Source organism: Aethalodelphis obliquidens, unplaced genomic scaffold, assembly GCF_003676395.1.
Source record: "Aethalodelphis obliquidens isolate GAN/ISIS:26980383/991018 unplaced genomic scaffold, ASM367639v1 scaffold8, whole genome shotgun sequence".
In the NCBI taxonomy this organism is placed as follows: Eukaryota; Metazoa; Chordata; class Mammalia; order Artiodactyla; family Delphinidae; genus Aethalodelphis; species Aethalodelphis obliquidens.
The window spans coordinates 16,646,604-16,671,902 of record NW_020837952.1 but is presented as its reverse complement, the minus strand read 5'-3'; the positions used below and the strand labels follow the sequence as shown (position 1 = coordinate 16,671,902).

At 39.9% G+C, this 25,299-nt stretch overlaps 1 protein-coding gene and 1 pseudogene across 1 annotated transcript; both read left to right on the top strand.

Moving 5' to 3' along the window:
* The first annotated feature begins 238 nt into the window (after window positions 1-238).
* LOC113621266 (52 kDa repressor of the inhibitor of the protein kinase pseudogene) lies at window positions 239-1,655 on the top strand (annotated as a pseudogene).
* Window positions 1,656-6,549: 4,894 nt separating this feature from the next.
* Window positions 6,550-24,545, top strand: IL26 (interleukin 26). The gene is made up of 5 exons (XM_027108243.1): window positions 6,550-6,755; window positions 6,841-6,897; window positions 7,067-7,201; window positions 24,006-24,071; window positions 24,159-24,545. The coding sequence occupies exons 1-5, from the start codon at window positions 6,585-6,587 to the stop codon at window positions 24,240-24,242; spliced, it is 513 nt and encodes a 170-aa protein (XP_026964044.1). The 5' UTR covers window positions 6,550-6,584; the 3' UTR covers window positions 24,243-24,545.
* The last annotated feature ends 754 nt before the right edge of the window (window positions 24,546-25,299 follow it).

Below are 25,299 nucleotides of genomic sequence, written 5' to 3'. Positions count from 1 at the left end.
AAAGGCATTTGAACAGCATGTAAACTCAACACCCCCAGTAACAACCATGCACGCAGTTCAGCGGAAGTGATGACGTCATTAGGGACCGCCCAGAATGGACTCCTGACTCGGTGATATAATTGTAAGACTCCGTGGATTATAAAACAGGCTGGGTCCCCTCCCCGGCCCCCGACGGGCTGGTGGGCTGCCCTGAGGAGGCGGGGAGGGGAGGGCTGGGCCGGCCGGCTGGCTGACGGCGATGCCGAACTTCTGCGAGGACCCCAATTGCACGTGGAAGCGCACGCAGTCGGACCTGGCTTTTTTCAGGTTCCTGCGGGCTCCAGCCAGATGCCAGAAGTGGGTGGAGAATTGTAGGAGAGCAGACTTAGAAGATAAAACCCCCAATCAACTAAATAAACATTATCGATTGTGTGCCAAACACTTTGAGACTTCTATGATCTGTAGAGCTAGTCCTTAAAGGACAGTTCTTCGAGGTAATGCAATACCAACAATATTTGATCTTACCAGCCATTTGAATAATCCACACAGTAGACACAGAAAACGAATAAAAGAATTGAGTGAAGATGAAATCAGGACATTGAAACAGAAAAAATTGATGAAACTTCTGAACAGAAACGAAAACATGAGGAAATAAACAACAGCAATGCTCAGAACCCCAGTGCAGAGGGGGGTGAAGAGCAGGAGGAAGACATTTTACCTTTAACCCTTGAAGAGAAGGAAAACAAAGAATACTTAAAATCTTTATTTGAAATTTTGATTCTTATGGGAAAACAGAACACACCTCTGGATGAACATGAAGCTGATGAAATCCCAGAAGGTCTCTTTACTCCTGATAACTTTCAAGCACTGCTGGAGTGCCAGATCATTTCTGGCGAAGAGGTTCTGAGAAAGTGCTTTGGGACAACTGCAGTGAACACATTGTTCTGTTTGAAAACACAGCAGAAACGGATGCTAGAGGTCTGTGAGAGCTGCGGTAACAGATTTTGATTTCATTGTTACCATTGTTGTTCTTAAAAATGTTCTATCTTTTACAAGAGCCTTTGGGAAAAATCTTCAGGGGCAAACTTCTGATGTCTTCTTTGCAGCCAGTAATTTGACTGCAGTGCTGCATTCACTAAATGAAGTGATGGAAAATACCGGTTTATCATGAATTTTGGTTTGAGGAACTCACAAATTTGGCAACCAAACTTTATATTCTGATAAAACTCCCAGGGAAATTTCACAGAGCTCAGCACAATAACCTGGAATCTCAGCTAACCTCTGAGAGTTACTATAAAGAAACTCTAAGTGTTCCAACAGTGGAGCACAGTATTCAGGAAGTGAAAGATATATTCTCAGAACAGCACCTTAAAGCTCTTAAATGCTTATCTCTGGTACTCTCTGTCAGGGGACAGTTCAAATTCAATACATCAGAGGAGCATAGTGCTGACATGTACAGAAGTGATTTACCTAATCCTGACACGCTCTCTGCTGAGCTGCATTGTTGCAGAATCAAGTGTAAACACAGAGGGAAAGATACAGAACTTCCATCCACTAATTATGAAGCCCTTCATCTGCCAGACAACAAGATTTTTCCTAAAGTTAATGCATTGCTGAAGGTCCTATGTATTCTTCCTGTGATGAAGGTTGAGAATGAACTCTATGAAAATGGGTGAAAGGGTCTCAAAGCATACCTGAGGAACACTTTGACAGACCAAAGGTCAAGGAACTTGGCTTCGCTTAACACAAATTTTGATATAAAACACAATTTGGATTTAATGGTGGATACATATATTAAACTCTATACAAGTAAGTCAGAGCTTCCTACAGATAATTCAGAAACCACTGAAAATACCTAAGAGACTTTTAAAATAGGCTTTCTCTTATATTTGATATTTGAAAAAATCTGTAAGAAATTTGACACTGTCTTACAGAAAAGTTATAAGGTGTACGTAGGCCACTTAATCACTGAATATCTTGACCTGTAGGCCTCCCATTGAGTACATTAGTCATTGATAATCTGCCTGTTTAAATGGCCGGTTTGAAGTCCCATGCTTTGGAGACCTAACTCTTCTTCCAGAAGATAGCGTTGAAAGTACCACGTTACTTTCTGTGTGATCTGTGTGATCTCTGCTAATGGCACTTTGGACTTGTATTAGTTAAGTCATTTTACACATAACATTTATCACTGTGGATCTAGTTGTCAGGTACTGAATTATCGGTTCTTTGAAGAAATAAATTTTGAGGAGGTATGGGAGCAAGGAATACATTTTACAAAACATTACAATGAAGCTCATGACTGACCTTTGAATAGTAGAGTTTTAAGTATGCTGTTAAAAATCTGTAAGGGACAGTTAAGAAAATTATCAGACTGTAAGAGAAACATGTGAGCTCGCCAAACAAGGATTTCAGTGTAGATTTTGTCTTTATCAAATGGAGTTAAAGGAACAAGTTATAGTTAAAGTTTGAAAGGAAGAGCCTGCCATTGTTGTTCCACATCTGGTTGTTGCTGTTTACATTCCTTTATTGAGCCTCATCTTCATAAGGTTTTTGGCAGGTATATGTTGAACGCTTCTGTTTCATGGTCAAGACAGGATCAGAGGCCATGGATACTGACAACCGGTTTGTCTGTTTTCTTCTGTCTTTTTCCATGACTGTATCTACTGCCTCATCTTGATTTACAAGCAAAACCTAGAAACTACAAAAATAAATGTTTTGTGGTTTATCTAGGAATAATGCAGAAAATATTGCCATTATTTTTGGTGAAGAAAATCAATTTGGTATAGCTTATTTCAACCTAAATAAAATGTGAATTTTGTTTTTTTTTAAAAAAAGAAACAGACTGGGATTTCAGAGATACTAACGTGTGGAAGGAATGCATCTTAGAGTCAACAAAATGGTTTAGCAAATTAAAAATCCCCAATTGTGGGCTTCCCTGGTGGCGCAGTGGTTGGGGGTCCGCCTGCCGATGCAGGGGACGCGGGTTCGTGCCCTGGACCGGGAGGATCCCGCGTGCCGCGGAGCGGCTGGGCCTGTGAGCCGTGCCCGCTGGGCCTGAGTGTCCGGAGCCTGTGCTCCTTAATGGAGGAGGCCGCGGCGGTGAGAGGCCCGTGTACCACAAAAAAAAAAAAAAAAAAAAAAAAAAATCCCCAATTGTTTTTTCCTCCAACAGAGGGGCATCTGCAAAGTTGTATCATCGAGGACTCAAAGTGAGCTGTGATTCTCTGCGTGAGCTGGTGTGCTCATTTTGCTTATTTGCACGTGCTTGACCATCAGAGAGGGCTGCTAGCATTCTTCTGGGTAGGAGGGGACTTAAATTTCAAGGGCAATGGCTGTCATGCTGGCATTTGGGAACTGGGGCAGTCAGTTGTGCTTTGGGGCAGAAAAAGCATTTGAATGTTCTCCTGTATATTACATAGGAGTCGCAGCCCTAAAATGCCCACTTAATTGGTTCTAGTCTGCCTTCTGGATGTGTGTGGGATAAATGGAGCTCCTCAAGCCCACACACTGTGACATGTCAGATCGTTGCCCGTCCTTCCCTTTTTTTGCTTTCTTCAACCATTTCCCAAAGCTTCTCAAGGATTGTAATGAACTTGAATATTATACAGGTATTACACATGCATTTTGCTATGGTCTGAATGTTTGTGTTTTTCTCTCTTGCCCCCAGTTCATATGTTGAAACCTAGACCCCAAGGTGATGGTGTTTTGGAGAGGTGATTAGGTCATGAAGGCAGAGCCCTTATGAATGGGATTCGTGCCTTTATAGAAGAGGCCCCACCATGTCAGGATGCTGTGAGAGGCTGGTGGTCTGCAACCCAGAAGAGAACCCTTCCTAGAATGTGACCATGCTGACATGTTGATCTTGGACTTTCCAGCCTGAAGAACTGTGAGAAATCAATTTCTGTTATTTGAAAGCTACCCAGTCTGGTATTTTGTTATAGCACCTAAACAGACTAAGACACATTTATTGTTTAAAGAATAAGAATGAAATAGCTACCACTTGCAGAGTGCTACTATGGCTGCCATCGTGCTAAGTGTTCTATTTATATTGCTGTATTTTTTGCTCATGACAACCCTCTGCAGTAGGTATAATTACTGTCCTGTTTAATGATGACAAAAACTGAGGCTTAGAGAGGATTAGTAACTTTCCCAAGGCCATACAACTAATGAGAAGTGGATTTGAGTTTCAAAACCAAATCTCCTTGTAATTAACAGCAATTTTTATACAGTTCTGGATAAGAAACTTGTGAAAGTGGTATAATAAAAATCGATCCAAATGAGCAGGAACTTCTCTTTTAAATTGGTGCCCGAAGGACATTATGTACTTATTCCAATAGTTCTGTTATTCAGGACACTTTTGGAACCCCCTTTTGGAATTGTCTTCAGGGCCTGCGCTTTGAGTATCCTATTCAAAAGGATAATCCCTATTCATCCTGTGAGGTGAGATTTGACAGTTTAAAGGACCCTAACGAGGCAGGTCTGCTGACTAAGGCGTAGGATGACTGTGATCAACGGGGCGACATACTCTTCAGTCATTTAAGAAAAGACCACGGTTTTCTTGAGTTGGGTGTAAACTGAAGCAGAAACATCCTTGGGATGTGTATGGTCTTCCTTGGATTATGAGGATTTGAGGGATATAAGACATTTATGGAAATGCAACTATCAGAGGTGAAAAAACAGTCAGCACCCACACTGACTTTCTTTATCAATATTAGCAATTTGAGTTGCACTTACATTTTGTTGGTACATATCAGGGGCCCCCAAATTTTAGTTGCTCAAGGCAGTATATGGCTCCTGGAAGTATTCTGTGTGGTGCTTTTATTGTACCCACACAGTGTGTTAATAGGCTGTATAATTGGGCAGATTTTAGGTTTGGTGGCCATATAAGCAGTTTAGTCTTGATTGTCCTATGTCTACCCACTCAGGGTGCTTATCTTATGTTAATCCCACGCCCACTGAAGGCATTTGGACTTTTGATTCCTGATGTTCACATTCTTTTGTCTAAAAGAACTCTGAACAGTAAGTGTTACTCTGCTCAAAACAAAACAAAACAAAAAACCTTAGGATATTTCATGTCCCAGTTCCAACACCCTTTAAGCTAATCCCAGCTAAAAATAATTCTTCCTTTTCCCGAATTTCTATAAAACTTCAGGGATCCTCACTTTGCAGTCTTGATCAGCTGTCTTCTGTCGTAGCTCTTTAGGAAGGGTTCCTGTCTTATTTCAGAGGGAGTGTCCTTTATCAGCGGAGGTGCTCCTGTGGAAATGACGCTTGGGCTTGTCAAAGAGATCCGCTTATTACCTGAAACAGCCAAAAATACTTCCATGTGTTTGGACCTTTTACTTTATACTTTCTCTTTGCTCCTTTGCCAGCCCTGGTTGCCTTGATTTAGAAATCAGTCTTGGGTTCTGATGCTTTATTGACGCTGCCTAGTTTTGATGAATCACTTACTCACAACCAGAGTCCTCGTGTTAACTTGCCTGGGATGATGTTGGCTCCATTCATTCAGCGCTTTGGTGACTTAGCTCTGCTTCTCAGTATATGATCCTGAGCTGTGTCCACGTCTTATCCTGGGGATGCTACACGAAAGGAACCATATTTATCACCATGGGAAGAATTGGGACAGAGTTGAGGATGGGAGTCCTGCTTTCGTACATAGTCCCCTGGTACCAAGCACTGTTCTTTGTAGACAGATCCTTGATAAAAATTTGTTAATGGAATAAATGAAGAAACAAAGCAGTTATAGTAGCATCTCATGATGTGGGAAGGGAAGTACAATTCATCTAGTGCTGAATATGCTTCTTCTTTACATGAGGCATCGTGGTAGGCACTGAGAATTCAAAGATGAAAAGGTAAGGAGTTGGCACTCTCCTGGAAGTCTAGAGTTAAAGGAAAAGTGTGGGTGGTCAGCTAGGACAGAGATGATAGAGAACCTATTAAATTGTAGGTCTTAATCCCGGGTCCAGGTTCAAAAAAGTCTTGAATATGTTGGGGGGGGGTTGCAATTTCCGAGCTGGAAAAATTCTTGAGGACTTGGGTCTTGATGCCAGGCTGCAGAACGATGGCTTCTGAGGGAAGAGGGGGGCAGGTGAAGGATCTGGCAAAGGTTAAATGTCAAACCCCTTTGAGGTCATGAGCAGGTTTCCCAGGGCTGCTCATTCTACCTTTTGGTCAAATTTTCCTGGGCTACTTGTTAGAAAAGGAGATTTTTTTCATATTTAAAAAAAAAAATCACATGGCATCCTGGAGAACAAGTTCTTTTACTAGCATGACATGACTTTTAAAGTACTGAAATCTGTTGTGAAGCGCAGCGGAGGTTCTGAATTCTTTTTGGGAAATGGGGCCCCAACCTTACTGGTAAATTTGTGCTTTTACTTAAGATCACAGATGATGTGGTCAGCGTTTTTTGATTATGAAGCAAGCTCTAAGAAAATAGAACAACTGAAGTGATCTTCCTCTCTCTAAACTGTAAGTTATCTTTCACAGCATCTCATTGGAGAGGCAACCTTGAGGGCTAAAGTAACTAGGTTATCCTCTCATCTAACCAACACGAGGAACTGTCTGGCTTCCGTGAGTGACATGAGCCCAGAGTGGGGTGGAGGGAAATGTGGATGTATTGCATTTTGAGGTCTGGGTTGCTGTTTGTCACTCTGTCTCTTGCCATTGCCAAGCACAAGCAATATTCCTTCGCCGCAAGTTGCTACCCAAGGGGAACACTGTCCCAAGCTGTTGATACGCTCTATGTCAAGGCAGCAAGGCTCAAAGCAACAATTCCAGTAAGTATTAGGCTCTGCTTAGAATGATGACCAAAGGGACGTTTGAAATTCTGGATAAATCTTATTTCTCTTTGTTTTATTGTAGGAAGATCGCATAAAAAAAGTACAGTTATTAAAAAAGAAAACAAAAAAGCTATTTATGGTAAGCCAGAGGGTCTTTTTCTTTCTCACGTTTCTACTTGTTGGATGCTTTTATTTCCTTGCATTTTATTTTTTCCAGATGGTCATGAAGCATCGGGGGATGCTTCAGTGTCATTTTACGAAAGCTACTCATAGTTTACCTTATGCAATTTATTCTATCTTATTTATAGAAAAACTGCAGACTCCAAGAACAACTACTGTCCTTTTTCATGGAAGATGTTTTTGGTAAACTCCAATTACAAGTTTGCAAGGAAATACACTTTGTGGAAGACTTTCACAGCCTTAGGCAGAAATTGAGCCACTGTGCAAGTATGCATAGCAAATAAGGTGAATTTGATCCCAGACATCTATCCAGAAAACAGCATGTAGGAAGTTGTCTTTACTCAAAGAGTGGGTAAAGGGGTTTTCTAATTGTTGGCTTGTAGTCCAAATGGAGAGTCCATCACCAGGGAAACAGTATCAAATAACTCTGTATAACTTGTAATGCTACTATGTATTATTTCTTAAGGAATGGCACAGAAAACATGTTGAAGAGAGCTAAAGTGACAGGAGGTGCTTCTCAAATGAATATCTGTTTTTTCAAATCATTCTCTCTTGATGTGACTCCTAACTAATTCATTCATTCATTTAACAAATATTTCTTAAGCACCAACTATGTGCCAAATGCTATTCTAGGATATTTTCTTTCTCTCTTTCTCTCTTTTTTCTCTCTTTCTCTTTCTTTCTTTCTTCCTTCCTTCCTTCCTTCCTTCCTTCCTCCCTCCCTCCCTCCCTCCCTCCCTCCCTTCCTTCCTTCCTTCCTTTCTTTCTTTCTTTCTTTCTTTCTTTCTCCTCCCTTCCTTCCTTCCTCCCTCTGTCTTTCTTTTCTTCTCTCTTCCTGTCACCTCCTCTCTTTCCCATATTGATAAGAGCTTTTAGATTGATTTTTTAATCTTATTTTCATATAAGTTTTTAGAGTTGTACCCTGTATAAGGCAAAGTCTCAATCAAAACAAAATGAAAAAAAGAAATGTGTCTTCTTTGGTACCTAAATTATTTGATGCCGCAGTGTGGTTGCTGTCACCCTAAGCAATGAGGAATTAATTAAGAAGGTAAAAGTGAACACACTTTTCTGTGAAAGCATCCACAATATTAAAGATTGGTACAGAAAAACAAAACAAAGCAAAACAACCAGGCCAGGGTCTGTGCAGTATTAGTTGGCTTGCTTGTGGGGAGTGTTGAATCTTTTCTGTGAGATTGTTTGGGCTCCAAGTATGCCTTCTCAAACCTTCTGTGGTTGTACTTGAAGGTGGTACAAACTGGGCTGTGGGCTGCTGATGACTATCACAGTCCTGGGGTTGCCAGAAGGAAACGAGCTTTCTACCCTTGGGCATCAGGGCTACAGGGACTTGAACTCTGGGCAGTTGCGAGTGGAGTTTTAGTTTTTAAGAGTTAGGGCATCATTTTCTTGTGGTCCATGAAAGTACTCAGTAACCCAAATTCCAGTCTATAGTGCAGAGGTATTTTTGTGAGGGTGAGCTGCTCAGTTAGGTAAAAAAATTCAACAAATTTATGTTCTCTTTGCTTAGTCTGTGTTTAAGTTACGTCCTTGTTTGGGACTTGGGTCGCATAGTTTTCCATGAACTCTCCTATTCCATTAAAATAACAACAAGCATAAAAATTACAAACTGGTACCTCTTGGCAGAACACGGAGAGAATGCTCTGGGCCAGTTCCCTTGCCTGAAATAATGGAAACATCACCACTTATCTTTGGTGTATTCTATACTTAACTTACAAGGTCATCTTATTAAGACAGTGAATAGTATAGTCTCTCTTTTTTTTAATAGATCTCTATCGGAGTATAATTGCTTCACGGTACTGTGTTAGTTTCTATTGCACAACAAAGCGAATCAGCCATATGCATACACATGTCCCCATATCCCCTCCCTCTTGAGCCTCCCTCCCATCCTCCCTATCCCACCCCTCTAGGTCATCACAAAGCACCGAGCTGATCTCCCTGTGCTATGCGGCTGCTTCCCACCAGCCAGCTATTTTACATTTGGCATTTGGTAGTGTATATATGTTGATGCTACTCTCACTTCGCCCCAGCTTCGCCCTCCCACCCCGTGTCCTCAAGTCCATTCTCTATATCTACCTCTTTATTCCTGCCCTGCAACTAGGTTCATCAGTACCATTTTTTTTCTTTTTAGATTCCATATATATGCGTTAGCATACGGTATTTGTTTTTCTCTTTTTGACTTCACTCTGTATGACAGACTCTAGGTCCATCCACCTCACTACAAATAACTCAATTTTGTTTCTTTTTATGGCTGAGTAATATTCCATTGTATATATGTGCCACATCTTCTTTAACCGTTCATCTGTCAGTGGACATTTAGATTGGTTCCATGTCCTGGCTATTGTAAATAATTCTGCAATGAACATTGTGGTACATGATTCTTTTTTTTTGTTTTTTGTTTGTTTGTTGTTGTTTTTTTTTTGCTACGCGGGCCTCTCACTGTTGTGGCCTCTCCCGTTGCAGAGCACAGGCTCCGGACGCGCAGGCTCAGTGGCCATGGCTCTGGGCCCAGCCGCTCCGTGGCATGTGGGATCTTCCCGGACCGGGGCACGAACCCATGTCCCCTGCATCGGCAGGCGGACTCTCAACCACTGCGCCACCAGGAAAGCCCCCCATGACTCTTTTTGAATTATGGTTTTCTCAGGGTATATGTCCAGTAGTGAGATTGCTGGGTCATTTTGTAGTTCTATTTTCAGTTTTTTAAGGAACCTCCATACTGTTCTCCGTAGTGGCTCTATCAATTTACATTCCCACCAACAGTGCAGGAGGGTTCCCTTTTCACCACACCCTTTCCAGCACTTACTGTTTCTAAATTTTTTGATAATGGCCATTCTGACCGGCGTGAGGTGATACCTCATTGCAGTTTTGATTTGCATTTCTCTAATAATTAGTGATGCTGAGCATCTTTTCATGTGCCTCTTGGCCATCTGTATGTCTTCCTTGGTGAAATGTCTGTTTAGGCCTTCCACCCATTTTTAAACTGGATTGTTTGTTTTTTTGATATTGAGCTCCATGAGCTGTTTGTATATTTTGGAGATTAATCCTTTGTCTGTTGTTTCATTGGCAAATCTTTTCTCCTATTCTGAGGACTGTCTTTTTGTCTTGTTTAGGGTTTCCTTTGCTGTGCAAAAGCTTTTAAGTTTAATTCAGTCCCATTTGTTTATTTTTGTTTTTATTTCTGTTACTCTAGGAGGTGGGTCAAAAAAGATCTTACTGTGGTTTATGTCAAAGAGTGTTCTTCTTATGTTTTCCTATGTTTAGAGTTTTATAGTGTCTGGTCTTACATTTAAGTTTTAAATCCATTTGGAGTTTATTTTTGTGTATGGTGTTAGGTAGTGTTCTAATTTCATTCTTTTACATGTAGCTGTCCAGTTTTCCCAGCACCACTTTTTGAAGAGGCTGTCTTTTCTCCATTGTATACTCTTGCCTCCGTTATCAAAGATAAGGTGACCATATATGCATAGGTTTGTCCCTGGGCATTCTATCCTGTACCATTGATCTGTATTTCTGTTTTTGTGCCAGTACCGTACTGTCTTGATTACTGCAGCTTTATGGTATAGTTTGAAGTCGGGGAGCCTGATTCCTCCAGCTCCATTTTTCTTTCTCAAGATTGCTTTGGCTATTTGGGGTCTTTTGTGTTTCCATACAAATTGTAAAATTTTTTGTTCTAATTCTGTGAAGAATGCCATTGGTAGTTTGATAGAGATTGCATTGAATCTGTAGATTGCTTTGGGTAGTATAGTCATTTTCACAATGTTGATTCTTCCAATCCAAGAACATGGTATATTTCTCCATCTGTTTATGTCATCTTTGATTTCTTTCAGCAGTGTTTTATAGTTTTCTGAGTACAAGTCTTTCGCCTCCTTAGCCAGGTTTACTCCTAGATATTTTATTCTTTTTGATGCAGTAGTAAATGGGAGTGTTTCCTTAATTTCTCTTTCTGATTTTTCATTGTTAGTGTGTAGGAATGCCAGAGATTTCTGTGCATTAATTTTGTATCCTGCAACCTTACCAAATTCATTGACTAGTTCTAGTAGTTTTCTGGTGGCATCTTTATGATTTTCTATGTATAGTATCATGTCATCAGCAAACAGTGACAGTTTTACTTCTTCTTTTCCAATTTGTATTCCTTTTATTTCTTTTTCTTCTCTGATTGCCATGGCTATCTGCACTTTTGGTTGGAATGTTCTATAAATATCAATTAGATCTATCTGGTCTGTTGTGTCATTTAAAGTTTGTGTTTCCTTATTTATCTTCTGTTTGAATGATCTTTCCATTGGTGTAAGTGGGGTATTAAAGTCCCCTATTATTAATGTGTTACTGTTGATTTCTCTTTCATGGTTGTTAACATTTGCCTTATGTATTGAGGTGCTCCTGTGTTGGGTGCCTAAGCATTTATAATTGTTATATCTTCTTCTTGGGTCGATCTTTTGATCATTATGTAGTGTCCCTCCTTATCTCTTGTAACAGTCTTTATTTTAAAGTCTATTTTATCTGATATGAGTATTGCTACTCCACAGTAGCATTTCTACTGTGGCCTGAGGTTCTCTCTTAGTCCAGTGGTTCGGCCTTGGAGCTCCCACCACAGGAGCTTGGGCCCGACCCTGGCTCATGAACCAAGATCCCACAAGCTGCGTAGGGTGTGAAAAAAAAGAAAAAGAACAATAACAAAGTAAAAAATAAAATTAGACTAGAAAACTGATGTTATATGTTAGAAAGAGTATAAAAATAAAAATATAGATGAATCAACAACTGGAAGGTACATGAGTACCACAATAGTAAAAAAGAGTAGGAGGGAAAAGAAAAAAAGGAGGGGGGGAAGGCCTTGGCTGTGGAGGGTGGGGCCTAAGCAAGGGTGAGGTTTGGGTGGTGGGCGGGGCCAATGCTCAGGACCCACAGGGCTGGAAAAGGACCTGGGGGATGTGCAGGGTGGGGCTTAGGCTCAAGGAATAGAAGGGGCCCAGGCGTGCCCCCCAGCCCTGGTCTCAGAGGGCAGGGGACCTCACCTGGGAGCCCAGCGGGCTTCCTGGGCTCGAGTGGGTGGGGCAAACACCTTCCTCTCCTCTCCTGCTCCTCTGGTCTGGGAGGGCCCCTCCCGCCCGCCTCTCCGGATCTCCCTGGCCTCCCTCCTATGCCCCCAGGACTAGTGCAGCTGGAGGGGGCTTTGTAGGGCAGGGGACTGTCCTGGGAGCTCAGCAGACTCCCCCTCCCGCTCCTCCCGGATGGCTCTTCCCGCCTGCCTCTCCGGATCTCCCTGGCCTCCCTCCTATGCCCTCAAGGACCCACGCGGCCTGGAGGGCGCTTTGGAGGGCAGGGAACCGGCCTGGGAGTCAGCAGGCTCCCGGTACCCGAATCAGTATAGTCTCTTTATTTAAGTTGAACGATTATGTAATTTTATATTTCATTTTACCACCAGCTGATTAGGTCATTATCATCCCCAATAAGAGTTTTCACTATGAAAAGACTTGAAGAGGAGAATAATCCATTGAAGGACTTGATATTGGGGTAAATAATGAGACCTATGGCAGTCACTGTAGGCCAAAATGGAGTCTTCCTAAGGAACAGTGAGCTGGTTTTGTTTCAGTATCTGGAGACGAGGATTGTCTTCAGAGACCCCACCCCCCCACTTTTTAAAGCACCTTCTGTATTTCTTTTTGCTAGTGTCCTTCGTTCCTCTGTGCAGGTGCTGTCTGTTGCACTAGCCATACAGTTTAATGTAATATTATTCTAAATGAACTTTGGTAATGATGACAAGGCACTAGAAATCCTTGCCTGATACAGTACAATATATCTGGACACCTGGAAGCAACAAAAGCCATGTCTGTTTTGACCATTGATTTGGTTCTTCAGTTCAAATAGCTAGAAAACACATAATAGTTATAACCTAAACCAAGCAATGTTCTAGATGAAAAACTTAGAAAACATAGAGCTATCTAGGAACTCTGGTTTTCCTTGATTTGTTTTGGGAGAAGTTATTTCCTGAAGGGACCTTAATCTGTCGAGAGATGCTTTTTTCAATGCCTTGGACCACAGCGCGATGGAAGCAGGCGGTACCTCTCAGGCTGGTCGTGGAGGCTTTCCAAAGCGGCTGGCTCCCCCTTGCGGCCAAATATGAGCACAACCACCCGCAGCGCCACCTAACTGGGCTTTCCTTCCTACATTCTCCCACTCCAGGACAGCCCTTGTTAGCTTCAGTTACTTTGTCTCACAAGCTAAGGCATTTATGTGCTGGAGTAAACCAACCACCTCTGTGAAACTGTAAAAAAAGAAGTCTAGGATTAGCCTGAGCTTTAGAAAGTCTCCACAGACATTGCTTTAGGGAAATAGGTTTAATTTTAATAATAGGCCTTGCATTTAATCTTTCTGCCAATTATAAGTTTATATTTTTGGCCACAGAAGCTTGTATCTGTTTAATATAAATTAACCGAGCATTTGCTCTGTGTGGAATTCTAAATTAGTGGTTGGGGCGGAGTTTAGGAGGGAGAAGTTATAAAATGTGAAGTAGGTGACATTAATTTACATGTGATATTTTCTTTTCTTCTTTTTTGACCATTTGCTTTAATTCGGGGAGACAGGGATCCAGGCAGCTTTCCTAAGCAGAAGCAGCTGTGCCTTCCACCAGATGTGTAACTGTCATATTGTTTCTCTTTTCTCTCTTCATTCCAGGGACCTCAGGCTATAATTAATTCTTGAATATGGCAATGAATCAAAGCTTTGCAAGTTGCAGAAAACTTTTCTCCCCCTTCCCAATGGTTCTGCTGGTTGCTTTAAAGCTCTCCTCTCTCATACTGTTTCTCTAACCATCTGAAACTTGGGTGGACTTTCTAGGAATGGATTCCGAGACTAAATCCATGTCTTGGTCTATAGAATTTGGAGTTGAAAAATAAAAATAAAACCAGAAATAGCATCTATAACCCAATCTGGGTCATCTCATTTTTTACTGGATGCAGACACCCCCCTAGATGTGCTGATTCTGAGTCAAGAATGACTGCACCGCAAAAGGCAAACAGGTCGCTCTCAGCAGTGGCTGTCATTTCCATTTTTTTTTTTCAACCTCTTCCCTTTGTTCCCTCCATCCTGGAGATGGTAACTGCTTCCTGCATTTACTGCCTCTATGATGTCTCTCTTTAGCCTTTTAGTTGCCTAGTTAACAACTTTATATCTAATTAACTGTTCTTTAAAAAAATGAATATAGTCATTGAATATATTTATATTCATGAAGCATGTTTCCATAAACAATATGTCAGGAAAAAATAACTTATGAAATAATTTGAAAGATGTGTCCATGAAGAGTTTTTGAAAAAGAACATTTTAATAAGAAAACACTAATGAGGAAAATATTTTAAAACGATTAATGATGAAGAAAATATTCATGAGAATGTTGCTCATCTTCCCTCTCTCTGCTGCTCTGGTTGGACTGTTTTGAGATGTGATATTTTCTTAGTCAAAAAGGGACAGTAGGGTTTCCCTGGTGGCGCAGTGGTTGAAAGTCCGCCTGCCGATTCAGGGGACATGGGTTCGTGCCCCGGTCTGGGAAGATCCCACATGCCGCGGAGTGGCTGGGCCCGTGAGCCATAGCCGCTGAGCCTGCGCGTCCGGAGCCTGTGCTCCGCAACGGGAGAGGCCACAACGGTGAGAGGCCCGCGTACCGCAAAAAAAAAAAGGGGGGACACTAAATATAGTCAATATAGAAACAGCCAATACATAGAAAATAATTAACACTTTTTGTATTTCCCCTGTTGCCCTTGCTATTTGGGGTATTGTGGGAAAAATGAGTAACACAGACTTTACCCTCTAGGAGATCTGCACTGTGTGTGTGTGTGTGTGTGTGTGTGTGTGTGTGTGTGTGTGTGTGTTGGTAGGAGGGTTCTAGGCAGAAGGAAGGGGATGGCAAGGTAACTTCACAAACAATTATAAGAGGAAGAAAGGAAAAGCACCATAATATTAGTGCTAACAAAGCCCTGGGGTTTCAGAGCAGAAATACTAGAGTCTGGATGGAGCAGGTAAGTTTTCAAGAAGGAGGGACTTTGAGAGGGGCCCCGAGTTCTGCAGGTTCTATTTCTGCAGAACCTCGACACGTTTCAAAACTGGTCCAAGGCTTCTTCCATGATCTGGAAACAGGAGGAAATGGCCCAGGCCCTGTTTCCAAGACCCAGAATTCTAGAATAATGCTTTGGTTATGTGAGGCTTTAGGATAAATAGGATTCTGAGGGGTTGATTAAAAAACCAGTGTTGCATTTATGATGTTGCTTCCAGAGCTCTAGACAGTTAACTTACATACAGAATTTTGGCATATAGTAATTTGTTTAATGTGTTCACTTACTTGGGATTTGAATTTATGCCCGCCATAAGCATTGGTGTTTGCTCTTCTGAAAACCGCCCCCCCCAAAAAAACTTGTAAATAGCAAAAAACAGCAAAATCTATGATACAAATTGCTTTCTATAACTTAGAGGATCCAACAATTATTTATTTTGTATCTTAATAATTGAAGAAAATATTAAGGAGTAAGGATTACTACAGCCTCTTTATAAATTGTATATAGTATTTTTAAAATACTCTGATTCTATGTGGATGTTTTATTTTTGGTGATACTTTTTTTTTTTTTTTTTTGCCGTACGCAGGCCTCTCACTGCTGTGGCCTCTCCCGTTGCGGAGCACAGGCTCTGGACGTGCAGGCTCAGTGGCCATGGCTCACGGGCCCAGCCACTCCGCGGCATGTGGGATCCTCCCGGACCAGGGCACGAACCCGTATCCCCTGCATAGGCAGGTGGACTCTCAACCACTGCGCCACCAGGGAAGCCCATTTGAGCACTTTTAAGGTAGGCTAAGCTAAGCTATGATGTTTGGAAGGTTAGGAGTATTAAATGCATTTTTGACTTAACAATATTTTCAACTAACAATAAGTTTATCGGGACTTAACCCAATCGTAAATTGAGGAAAATCTGTGTATGTGTTACACTCTTTAATGTCTGACTTCTTCCACCCAGCATAATTATTTTGAGATTCATTCACGTTATTGAGTGTATCAATTACTTCTCCCTTTTCACTGCCAAGTAGTATTCCATTGTAATGATATACCACAATTTATCTATTCATCTATTGATGTCTATTTAGTTGTTTTTCCCCAGTTTTTCACTATCACAAATAAAGCTGCTATTAATATTTATATACAAGTCTTTGTTTGGAGAGATATTTTCATTTCTCTTGGGTGAACACCTAGGAGTGGAATGGCTGGATCATAGGTTCGGTGTAGGTTTAACTATGTAAGAAACAGCTAAACTGTTTTCCAAAGTGGTTGAATCATTTTACATTTCTACCCGTAGTGTGTGGGAGTTAAAATTGCTCAGTATCCTTGCTATCACTTCATATGGTCAGTGTTTAAAAATGTTAGCCAGTCTAGCTGGAGTGTAGTGGTATTACATTGTGTTTTCAATTTGCACTTCCCCAATCATTAATGAGGTTGACCATCTCTTGATTTACCTATTTACCATCTATATATTGTCTTTGGTGAAGCGTCTGTTCAAATATTTTGCCCATTAAAAAAAAATGGATTGTTTCTATGTCTTGGTTATTGTGAATAGTGCTGCTATGAACATAGGGGTGCATGTAGCTTTTCAAATTAGCGTTTTCTCCAGATATATGCCCAGGAGTGGGATTGCTGGATCGTATGGTAACTCTATTTTTAGTTTTTTGAGGAACCTCCATACTGTTCTCTGTAGTGGCTGCACCAATTTACATTCCCACCAGCAGTGTAGGAGGGTTCCCTTTTCTCCACATCCTCTCCAGCATTTGTCCTTTAACAGATCTTGTAGTACAGTTCTACTGGTGATGAATACATTCAGTTTTTTATGGCAGAAAAAAGCCTTTATTTCCTCTTTCTTTTTTAAATATATTTTTTCTGAATATAGAATTTGGGGTTGATAGGTTTTTTCCCCAATACTTTAATGGTGTTGCTCCAATGTCTCCAGGCTTGTTTCTGACAAGAAATCTTCTCCCATTCTTATCTTTGTTCTTATGTCATATATTTTTTTCTCTGGCTTTCTTTCTTTTTAAAGAGTTTCTCTTTATTACTTGTTTAAAGCAATTTAATGATAATGTGCATTGGTTTGTTTTCTTCATGCTTTTTGTGCTTGGAGTCAATTGAAATTCTTCCGTCTGTGAGTTTATAGTTTTCATCAAATTTGGAAGTTTCGGGCCATTATTTTTTCAGAAAAAAAATTTTTTCTGTACCTCCTTCTATCTCTTCTATTCTTGAAATTCTAATTTTCATATACATTAGGCCATTGGCAATTGTCCCACAGCTCTCTGATTCTGTGTTGTTTTCCGTGTTTTTCTGTGTTTCATTGTGGATAGCTTCTATTGCTACATCATCAAGTTTATAAACCTTTTATTCTGTAGTATCTAATCTGCTTTAGTCCCATTCAGTATATTTTTCAACTTAGCCATTGTAGTTTTTATCTCTAGAAATCTGAATTTGGTCTTTTTAATATTTTCCCTTTTCCTACATAACATGATCAATCTTTCTTTTAGCTTCTAGAATGCACTATATGGCCTCTATTTCTATGTTAGCAGTCATTGATAATTATTGTTTTGATCTATTAATTCATAAAACTGAAAAATGATGCTTTTAAGATTCTATTACGCCTACTTTATTTATAAGTGGGGATAATTCTGTAAAGAGAACTTACCCCTTACTATTTGGCTGTCCTGAGGAACTTATCATATAAGACAGGCAGAATAAACATGTAATTCTTTTTCTTTATTTCCCACTTTTGAATATAAGGAATTGATTTTCTAACATTCTTCCAGGGTGATCAATGAGTTGTTATTTTCTCTTAGTTTCATTATTAACTCATGGATTTAAATTATTTTTTATTTTTGAGAAGTCTTTCTGATTCTATAAGCTACCTGCCTTTGGGATTTCTTTAAAAGTCCACTAAGACTGGCATCTTTTCGAGCTACTCTTAAGACACAAAACTACAGTGATTTTCGTGATAGACCCCAAGGTCTGGAATCCCAGTACCACTGTATTTGAATGTCATCTTATTGTTTCTGAGAACATTCTAAGAATTTTGCAGCACCTAATAAAATATTACATATTTCCACACTCCTAATGCAGGGTGCACAGGTTCGATCTCTGATCGGGGAACTAAGATCCCACATGCCACAGGCAGGGTGCAGCCAAAAAAATAAATATATAAAGTCACACAGATCTGTGCTTAGATGCTGAAAAAAAAAAAGAATAAAATGGATAACCTGTATAGCACAGGGAACTCTGCTCAATATTCTGTAACAACCTAATTGGGAAAAGAATTTGAAAAAGAATAGATACATGTATAAGTGAATCACTTTGTTGTACACCTGAAACTAACACAACATTGTTAATCAACTATACTCCAATATTAAAAGAAAAATTAAAAAAAATATTAGTCTGATTTGGGTAATTCAGGTGTATAACTGTTTAAAGAAAAAAGTTATGGATAACATAAATATATTTATTTTTAATCTTTGTTAACCACGGTATTTGCCCTAATGGTATTTGGAAAGTTGGTATATGTTAGAAGACATTTTAAAGATTCTTATAGAACTCAAGACTCTCAGACTTGAAAGGGAACTTAATAGTTGCTTAGTTGAATTCATAAAATAATTGGCCTAATTGCTAGTGATCAAAGTTGAAACTGAAAAAAATTACATTAGCTTTCAAGATTTCATCATTTACTTTAATTAACATTTTAAGAGCCTGAATAGTAATTGGTAATTAAAGAGCTCCATTTCTTTACATTAATTGTATGTAATTAATTTTAAAGTCCAGTAAGTCTTGGCAAATAGAATATTTGTGTCTCCAATTCCTGTAGGATGTTTGATAAGTAATTTGTATCCTCAGTTGCAACTAGCTTATCAAGCTGTGAAGCACTGCCAATTATTTCGCCTTATAATTTCATATCTTTTAAAAATTGCAATTGCTTGAACTGATAAACAGAAGTAGGAAGTGAGACAAACTCTGTTTTATTCTTTCATTAAGTGCAAAGTCCTAAACCTGTTTTCAACAATACCAATAATCTCATCTTGTTGTTGTTAGAAGAATTAAGTAAGGTAATATATCAAAGCACCTAACAAGTAGTAGTTCTGTAAAATTGTTACTGTCTTTTCTTATTGCTTTCCATACACAGAACACTAATTTTCTTCCAATTACATTTTCTCAACAATTTTCAACGGAGTGGTTCTCTTAAACAATCAAATACATTTTTAGTGCCTAATGTCAGAGTTTTATTTACAGTATTACTTTAACTGAAAGATAAAGAGATCATTTATGAATCATTGGTTTTAATCTTGGTAAGTATATTTTCTAATTATAATATTATAGAATCTCTTTTCTGACAAATTCATTCCTTGGTTAATGATATATAACTTTTCTGTCAAAATTATGGGGCATAGCTCTACCATTTCATGTGAAAAATTGCATGGATTCATTCTGTTTTTAAATTGAGGTATAACTGACATATAAGGTTGGGGTTGGGGTATAATTGACATATGAGGTTGGGGACCATATCATAGATAATTGAACCTGAGGATTTCAGCTGAGACCCAAAGGGTGTGTAAATCATCTCTGCTCTCTCCAGCCTTGGAACATCGTGCCTCCTCTGCCTACTTGTCCCTTCTTTCTGCTTCTCCCACTCCATCTTAGTCACCCTTCAAGATGCAACTCACTTGTTTTCTCCTGGAAGTCTTCTGGCATCCCACAGTTGGGTTGCCTCTGCTCCGTCGCCAGAGCAGTTTGTTTCTTTGTTTTAAATCACAGTATTTATCACTTAGTATTGTAATTTTGCTTCACTGTCAGTAGATTATGAGCCATCCCTTGTGCCCCAAGGCAATTTTCACCATGAAAGTTACTTTTATAAATTAAATAAATCTCTGCTATGTGGGCAGAGACAGTATTTCATGCCTAGCGTATAGTAAGCATGCAATAAAAACGTATTGACTTAATGATGAATGATTAGCCTGTTGCCTTGTGTTTGTTATTCCATGACTATCTCACACTTTTTTTTTTATTTTTTTGAACCTGTCTCTGGTTATTCCAGCCCTACTAATAAATTGCCTCTAGTCTAGATCGTGTCTGCTTTGGTTGAGTTTGTCAAATCATTCAGCCATTCTTAGAAAAAAACTGCTGCCCTTTGGTTGTGCCTCCTGCTTTCAGCAAATGGAACTATATACGCTGAAATATAAGGTAAAGGAAATCATTCTTTCGTAAATTCCTCCTTCCAAGCAAAGCCATCTAGATTACAGCAGTAGAATCAGGCTGTCCTACTGGGTCTGTAGACATATTTACAAAAGTGAGGAAAATGAAAACCTCTTGCATCAGATCTTTACTAGGGGTCAAGGTGCTAGAAAGCATCCCATAAACCCATGGAACTCTGGTGGCAACACTGGCACTGTTAAGTGATTTTTTTGTTGTTTTGATTTTTGTTTGTTTGTTTTTTTGCCCGACCTTGTTTTTCTCCTTTTCTACTCTCCTTGCTCTTCTTGGGGTAGCTTGTACCTTAGATGAAGTCAGAAGCCTTTCTTGTATTTCCCACCATGCTATGGGAGACGCTGCAGACCCAAGTTCTCTGGGCAGAGGGCCTAGTCAGCAGGAATGCCTTCATGATATTCAGCTTCTGTAACGTCCAGAATTTGGGTGGCTTCTTTGGTATCCCATTCTCCGTGTGAAATCTTTAAAGCTCGACACAAGCGTATCTGATGTTGTGCCCTGTGACTTGCTTATTTGGTGCTTTGTGATGGATCTTCGCATCTAAGAACTTTGATCGAGTGTATTGGAGTCAGCAGATATTGATTCTCTTTGTGAAGTCCTCTTTGTTTTCCCAGTTGCAAGATTTGGGCCAATTACTTTTTTTTTTTTAGTATTTGACAGTTTATTAAAATAAACCTTTTTCCTCCATACGGATTTTTTTTTTTTTTTACATCTTTGTTGGAGTATAATTGCTTTACAATGGTGTGTTGGTTTCTGCTTTATAACAAAGTGAATCAGTTATACATATACATATGTTCCCATATCTCTTCCCTCTTGTGTCTCCCTCCCTCCCACCCTCCCTATCCCACCCCTCCAGGCCATCACAAAGCACCGAGCTGATCTCCCTGTGCTATGCAGCTGCTCCCCACTAGCTATCTACCTTACGTTTGGTAGTGTATATATGTCCATGCCAATTACTTTTATATTAGATAATTTCTGACTAGAAGGATTTAGCGTCTAATCAAACTCTCCATTTAAAACATAGGGCAGAATTCTCTAAATTTTTTCCATAGCTACTCTACTTGGTTGGAACTAGACTTGGTATTTCTAGAATTTGCTTTTGCAGTTCCAATCTGAAAAACAAATGAACAAAGGGAAACACATGCGCACACACAAACGCACAGAGGATTTCTTCTTTTGTTTATTATCACATTGTCCATTTTCAGGTTGAAATCTCTCTCTCTCTCTCTCTCTCTCTCTCTGCCAATCAGCTTAGTCTTTTAGAGGCATTTCCAACATTTCCCCTGGACTCTGGAGTCAGAATACTTCAGATCTCAGCTCTGCCACTTACTATGTGAAAATAGGCAGAATTTTAACTTCTATGCTTCGCTTTCCTAATCTATAAAATGAGGATAAAAATAGTACTTACCTCATAGGGTTGTTGTGAGGACTGAATGAGTTAATATCACTAAAGCCTTCAGATCAGTGCCTGATACATAATACTAACAAAATACATGTTGACTGCTATTATTTTTATCTAACAATCTTCTTAGTAGTTCTGTCCTCACATGAAGGGGAATTGGGATAAAAAGGAAAGCTCCTGGAACTGCTGGATTTTTTATCTTCTAATATGGATCTTGTATTTTGTTGATTTTCCTGTCCACCACTATTCTATTCACTAACTCTGTTTTGCTCGTTGTTATGTCTTGAGTGCCTAGCACACGATCGGACACTTAGTAGACACTTCATGAATGCTTGTTTAATGAAGGAATGAATTCCTTCTGAAAGTATGCTCTGACACTGGCTGCCTGCATTGTTTTTGCCTCACAGGATCTGGTGTGGGAGGAAGTGTCCTCTTAATTCCCGACTCTTCATAAAAAGGAACGAAACTGAGTGATTTGTAGTGAGGCGGATGGACCTAGAGTCTGTTGTACAGAGCTAAGAAAGTCAGAAAGAGAAAAACAAATACCGTATGCTAACGCGTATATATGGAATCTAAAAAAAAAATGGTTCTGAAGAACCTAGGGGAAGGACAGGAATAAAGATGCAGATGTAGAGAATGGACTTGAGGACCCGGGGACGGGGTAGGGGAAGCTGGGACGAAATGAGAGAGTGGCGTGGACATACATATACTACTACATGTGAAATGGATGGCTAGTGGGAAGCAGCCACATAGCACAGGGAGATCAGCTCGGTGCTTTGTGACCACCTGGAGGGGTGGGATAGGGAGGGTGGGAGGGAGGCACAAGAGGGAGGGGATCTGGGGATACATGTATACATATAACTAATTCACTTCGTTATACAGCAGAAACTAACACACCATTGTAAAGCAATTATACTCCAATAAAGATGTTAAAAAAAAATCCACGGCTCTTATCACAGGGAGGTCCAGCACTTGTGAGTCCTGCAGACTAAGCCTTCACCCGAGTATTCTGTGTCTGCAGCTCTTCTGTGCCTCATCATGAAAGCCCCTTTCACAGGAAGAATCTCTTCCTACGCGGGGTCTGACCTGAAGGTAGAGTCTCCACTTGGGCAGAGTCATGACAACATCACCACCTTCAGGCCCCTGCAACAGCATTCAGGAGATAACTGTCAAATCGTTTCAGTTATTTTCTCTTGATAAGAGAAAGACCTGAATGTTGCCCCTCCCCTGTCCCCTCTTCTCTTCTGTGTTCTGGTCTAAAGGGACCTGTGGGTTGATGTTGGCCGTGTTTTATTTGTTTTAATAGGTGTTGTCATTTAGCTGCTTCCATTTCTCGAGTTTTGATTACGTATTATCTTTATTGATGCACCGACACTATTTCATCACGAGGTCAGGACATCCTGGGACACCTTGGGCCTTGGTTTCCTTTTATGTAAATTGAGAACAATTGAACCATATAATGTCCTTGGTCAATTCCAGCGCTAAGGTTTTATGAGTAAAAGCTAAGTAGATAAATTAGACACTTTCACCTTTTTCTTCCCTTCCCTTTTCTCTATTTAACCTTATGGAAATTTGTGGAGTAAAAAGGATGATGAAGAATTTCCTCCTACCTGACTCCTAAGCAATTCTTGTGCTCAGATGGGGTTTGAAAATTCACCTCCTCAAAGGCGACTGGCAGTTCCCCCCCTGCCGAGGTACAAGCCATCTTCTCAAGACATTAGTTTGCTCCTCCTCCTAATTTAGAAACTAATATTAATTTCCTGTTGCTTTCTCCTGGCAATCAACACCTGAATATTGTACTGTGCAACGTATATAACAGCCAGGGTGATTTTTCAAAAAATAATTTTTTTTCTTGTCATTCTCACATCTCCTATGCTTCCCATATCTCTCTTGCTGCAGCCATGCTTTCTTTCTTTCAGTTTCTGGAAAGCACTAGGTCTTTCCTGCCTCAGGACATTTGCACACTTTTCACTCAGGTTACCTGAGTTATTCTCTCCTTTGCATCCTCCCCAAACCCCTATTTTCTTTCTTCACTTCCTCATATAGCTGGCTCCTTCTCCTTTTCCAGATCTTAATTTAAATGTCATTCCTTGAAAGAACCATCTCTGACCACCCAATTGAAAGCAGCTGTAAATTCCTATCAGATTTTATGCATTACAAACACAGCTTTAATTGTAATTTGGAAATTTAAATTTTTCATTTGTTTTCTTATTTATCATCTCTCTCCCCCATGAAACTATAAGCTCTGTGAGGACAGAGACAAGGTACTATATATTTGCCAGTGTATATCATGCCCAGTACATTATACCTGCTCAAAAAATGTTGGTTGAGTGAATGGAAGAGTGAGTATTATTAGCCCTTTTTCAACAATATTTTCTGTATTTACTTCTGATTTCTTAGATTTCCTGTGCTTCATCAGCTAGAGAAATGAAATCCATTACCAGGATGAAAAGAAAATTTTATGAGGTAAGTATTCCAAATTCTTGTCTTTGAATGCTTTGTTTCTTAAAATGTGAAATATTTCTGCTTCTAATATTTCCACTTTATCCGCAGATTGGAAAGAAAGGAATCTACAAAGCCGTCAGTGAACTGGCTATTCTTTCCTGGATTAAACAATTTCTGGAAAGCATTAAGTAATGCAAGAAGCCAAGTGGATTGATTTGACTGTTATTTTGAAATATAATGAGAACAACCAGAAATCAATTTAAAGCAGTGTATTTCCTTTTTAAAATTTTGTACATAGTACTAACAGCAAATTAGATGATTCAGAATAGAGGACTTTAATGTAATAAAATTTTGGAGGTAAGTTGTCACTAATATGCACATTTTCTGTAGTTTCAAAGAATGTTTTCAGCCTGAACATGTTTTGTCATTCCCAAGTGCATTGCATGAGTTTAATCTAAAGGCGTATAACCAGAATTAAATCATGTAATATTTGTGCATAGAAAATGACAGATTTCTGGGATACAATATAATGTTATTGAGACTTACATAGCTGCCGTGTATATGATTACTGTCTACTTAAGGGTTTGGTGATTATTAATTATGCCCAGTGTGAACTTAGCCCCTAATAGATTTTGATTTTAATGAAATAAGCTGTGTTTCTTTCTCCTGGATGTCCTTTTTAGGACAGTATGCTAGAATTTCATTGAGTACAATGGGTAACTACCAGATCAGATCAAACAGGACACACATGTAAACTAACTGCTTGGAATGGTTTACTAGAAACACCTTTGACAGATAACCCAAGCTACACAGACTACAATGAACCAGGTTGAAGTGATGCCGAAGCTGATTATGTTCCTTCCGGGCACCATACAATTAAGAAAGTTGGTAGAGGCCAAATAGAAGTCTGAATGGCCGCTCAGTGTTCACCACAGGAAACTTCCCTTACTATCTAAAACCCTTACCCACACAGCTAGCCCTTCAGCTGAATGAGTCATATTGCCTGACCATTGTTTTGCATTAAACGGATCCTGCCTCGGCATTGTAGGCACGGGCAGTTTCAGACAGCAATTTGTGTGATGGCCAGTTTGCTTCCACAAAGCACCCATTGTGCCTCTGCTGCACACAGACAACACCAGGACTTGGTGTTTTGTGATATGAGTAGGCGGGGCTTCCCGAAGGCCTTTGTGGATTTCATCCTTGGAAGCTCCTCTCTACTTTGCTTTCCCACCATCCAGTTCTTTTCAAT